General features: G+C 37.9%; 1 protein-coding gene across 1 annotated transcript; it reads right to left on the bottom strand.

The window, feature by feature from the left end:
- Positions 1 to 2,472: 2,472 nt before the first annotated feature.
- On the bottom strand, positions 2,473 to 3,443 carry LOC111406262. Its single transcript, XM_023035585.1, has 3 exons — positions 3,252 to 3,443; positions 2,786 to 3,084; positions 2,473 to 2,701 (listed from the first exon to the last, which is right to left on the bottom strand). Exons 1-3 carry the CDS (start codon positions 3,441 to 3,443, stop codon positions 2,473 to 2,475), a joined length of 720 nt encoding a protein of 239 aa, XP_022891353.1.
- Between the last annotated feature and the right edge of the window lie 200 nt (positions 3,444 to 3,643).

Raw genomic sequence — 3,643 nt, 5'->3', positions numbered from 1 at the left:
CACTACCCATTGGGGAACCTACCTCCTCGTCTACCCTATCTCGCCCCATCTCCACAGGACGGGCCAAAGTAACTGGGTTAGCAACAGAAATAGGAACAAGAGAAAAAAATCTCTCTACACCCCGAGGACGAACTAGAAGTAGAAGGGACAGATTCTTCCTGTTGATTTCCCCAAGATTGAACCCTCAAATCATCAGAACTCATGGAAAAGAACAAAACAAACGGACTAAGTGAAGAAGCGAAGGAATACCTGGAAACTCGAATGACGACCTTACTTAAACGACAGACAGGGCGTGCTTAAAATTCCTTGGTGCTTTGAGAGAAAACAATTAATCTACTTGTACAAAGTAGGTTAACAAAGAGTGTTGACAAAATCAATGTTGGCAAGATCTAAGCCGTTAATCTGTTTTGAATTCAAGAACTGTTTTTGAAATGAGTGATAAAGATATTGTAAACTCATACTTTGTCAACCAACTTTGTCATCCTCCTTTGTTGGTGTAGCATCACTCGAGAGAAAATAGTGTAAAGTAAAAAGACAAAATGAAATGCCATTGGATATTAAAAAGGAGGGAAGATCTACGATTGAAATGTCTCCTGGGCTAAATGACACAGCATCAGGAAACTTATCAAAGAAGCTATCTAAAAATGTCGTACAGCTCATCCCTATCCAGGCATGACATTTGGCATAATAATAATTACTTTTCTTAGAAAAAGAACCCGTGAAGTCAGAAGGTCGGCCCTCCTTACGGAAGAACTGACCTAGGGGGTAACTGTTGACATCCGAACTTCGATCTAATAAAAATAGTTTGCTAACCCCACCTCAGTTAAATGTGAGTTCGGTCCTTACTCCCAGGTCGGACGATCCCGCCGTTATCTCAGAAAAATATCATGATTACCCCATGTCACATCACCTTATCAATCAAATACACTTGCCACATGTGACATCATCACCGCCCGGAACAACCAATCCTAAGTCCTCAACCTCCAGTCCCTTGCAACTCATCATTACCTGGGGAAAATATTGACACATAGCCATCGGCCTCATCGACCAATCACAAGAGAATCCGACGACTCGAGTTTCGAGCTCGGTACTGTTGCTGATTTGATGTAATATTAACTGAAACTATGTATAAATAGTTGAATAGGACTCTTGTAAAGAGCAAGTGATTTCATACAACAACTCAAGGCATAATTACACCCTCTAAACTAATTTTTGGTCTTTTTTCAATAATAAATCGCCTTTTTAAAAAAAAAAAAACTGGCTTAAGATTAGCCTTACTAATTTTGACGTCAACATACTATATGGTTAAAAATAAATTTGAGGAAAAATGAATTTTAAAAAATAGGACTAAATAGGAATTGAAAATATGTCTCTTCGGTTTTAATTTGAGAGGTGATTTTAAATTAAAAACTATTACTCCACAAAACCCTCCATGCCCGTGATAATTTGTAATGCAAAAGACAACTATAAAATGTATTTCTTTTCCTTTAGTTTGAAGTTGATGCAAAAACTCAAATAATAATAATAATAATAATAATAATAATAATAATAATAATAATAATAATAATAATAATAATTTCTTCAGTATAGTTTTATTTAATAGTGTCCCCTATTTTAACAATCATTATTTGGAAAAAAAAAATTTTGAATAGTGATTTTTAAAAGAATATGTGTTAGCAAGGACAAAATTTGAATTTATAAACAAAATATTTTGTTGTGTTAGTGGTTGAACCGGTGGGTTCATGATTGGACTGGTGGGTCATTACTTAAAAATTCTAAGAAAGTTTTTTTTAGAATATGAAATTTTCTTTGAGATAAAATTAAAAATTTTAAATTATTTATCATTAATTACTAATATATTTTTAGATTATTTTGTACAATATTCAATTCATTTTAATTAAAATTAGGACCATAATTTTTTTAAAAATATTTTTAATAAAGTGTATATATATATAAATAAATATATATATATAAATTGTATATATCTATAAAAAAAAAAAAAAAATATATATATATATATATATAATCTATTGAGCTCTAGTGGTTAGGTATTGTCCATCCCATCTCGAGGTCCAAGGTTCTATTCTTAGCTTGTGTCTGAACCCCATTTTCTTCAGTCAAAAATAGATGGCCAGCGGCACCCACGTTGTTAGTGCATGGATTGACCCTGTCATGAGGGTTGAAAATGTTGAATTCCAAAATTGAAGACAGTCACAATAGCATACATTGACGTTACTGCCCCTCTATTAAAAAAATTCCGTTTCACACATATAAATAAGACAAAAAAATTGTTATGTCTCTACGTTAGCATAGAATTCATATCCGAGCGTGCGTTTGACGAAAATAATATTTTTGCGTTCATTGCATCGAAACAAATTCACACATTACAACATTTATTCCAATGGTAATTAACGCTTTCATACCGGCTTCCAACAATAAGATAGCGTTAACCTAGTCAGCGTATGGTGTGCGCTATGTAATCTCGTAATTGGTCCACGACACATTCTCGTCCGCAACGGCATTCTCTTCCGCTGCAGCTTTATCTTCCTCATCGGGTAACTCAACCTCGACTTCCTCATCGTCAACTTCATCGGCCCTGCGGAATCCTTCATCGAGCTGTTCTTTACATCGCAGAAAATTATGGACTCCCATTACTGCCACGACCACAGCGATTTGGGCTCGATATGAATAACTAAGCATCCTGTTTAGAATTTTCCATCTTTGCTTCTAGACTCCGAATCCACGCTCAATAACGTTTCAACATGATGAGTGATGAAAGTTGAACCTCTTGCGTGCATTACGAAATCGACGTCTGCCGCCACCATGATCGTGAAATTCTTGGAAGTGATAACGTACATCCGACCCCTTGTACGGTGCCATGTACCCCGACCGATGTGCAAATCCAGAGTCCACCAAGTAATATTTCCCGTCATCCGGTTCCGGAAAGTGTATGTCCGAACTATGCACCGCGTGAGCTAGTATACGGCTATCCTGCGTGGGCCCATGCTCCCGGCAACACAAATGTGAAGCACAAGTTGAAATCGCAAGCCGCCAAGACGTTTTGAGTGGGCACCCCTTTTCAGCCTATGAAGTTAATTATTTTATGTCGTGGGAACACCGCCCGCACATGGGTCCCGTCAATAGCTCCAATACAATCCTTCGACGTCCATTTCAAACCACATCAAATACTCGAATAAATTATGGCACAATTAATTTGACCACCGGTACAACGTGCAGCAACATAAACGTACCTGAAACAACGGATATCGCTGTGGATCGGGGTGATGACTTGCAGCGCCACGGTTGTAGTTTTCATGAGGTCGAATCATGTCTACTGCCAGCGCACCGACGGCACGAAGCACGCGCTTGAAATAATGGCCCACGATTTGCAGCAAATGTCCAAACAGCGTTTGCACTTGGCGATATCCCTTCCCGTGCGCCATTATACACAAAAACATTCCGACCTACTCGTATATATCGATGCTCGTACTGTTTTCCAATCCGTAGCGATCTCTCAAGATATGTACAAAGTGCCTGAACATGGACGGGTACATTCTAAACTCCTGAAAGCACGTTTGCGGGTACCCATGCATATTCTGCAACATGAAGATATGGCCGCTTTGTGTTGTAGGAAATAAGTAAC

Source organism: Olea europaea, chromosome 1, assembly GCF_002742605.1.
Source record: "Olea europaea var. sylvestris chromosome 1, O_europaea_v1, whole genome shotgun sequence".
NCBI classification, from domain to species: domain Eukaryota; kingdom Viridiplantae; phylum Streptophyta; class Magnoliopsida; order Lamiales; family Oleaceae; genus Olea; species Olea europaea.
This window is presented reverse-complemented; position numbering and strand designations above follow the sequence as displayed.

What these genes read in the sequence shown, in the direction of transcription:
- LOC111406262 (XM_023035585.1), bottom strand. Translation starts at nt 3,443, where the DNA reads ATGGCGCACGGGAAGGGATATCGCCAAGTGCAAACGCTGTTTGGACAT. An exon ending in AGCGATATCCGTTGTTTCAG is followed by an intron (nt 3,085 to 3,251) that starts GTACGTTTATGT and finishes TTAACTTCATAG; the next exon opens with GCTGAAAAGGGGTGCCCACT. An exon ending in TTTCGTAATGCACGCAAGAG is followed by an intron (nt 2,702 to 2,785) that starts GTTCAACTTTCA and finishes AATTCTAAACAG; the next exon opens with GATGCTTAGTTATTCATATC.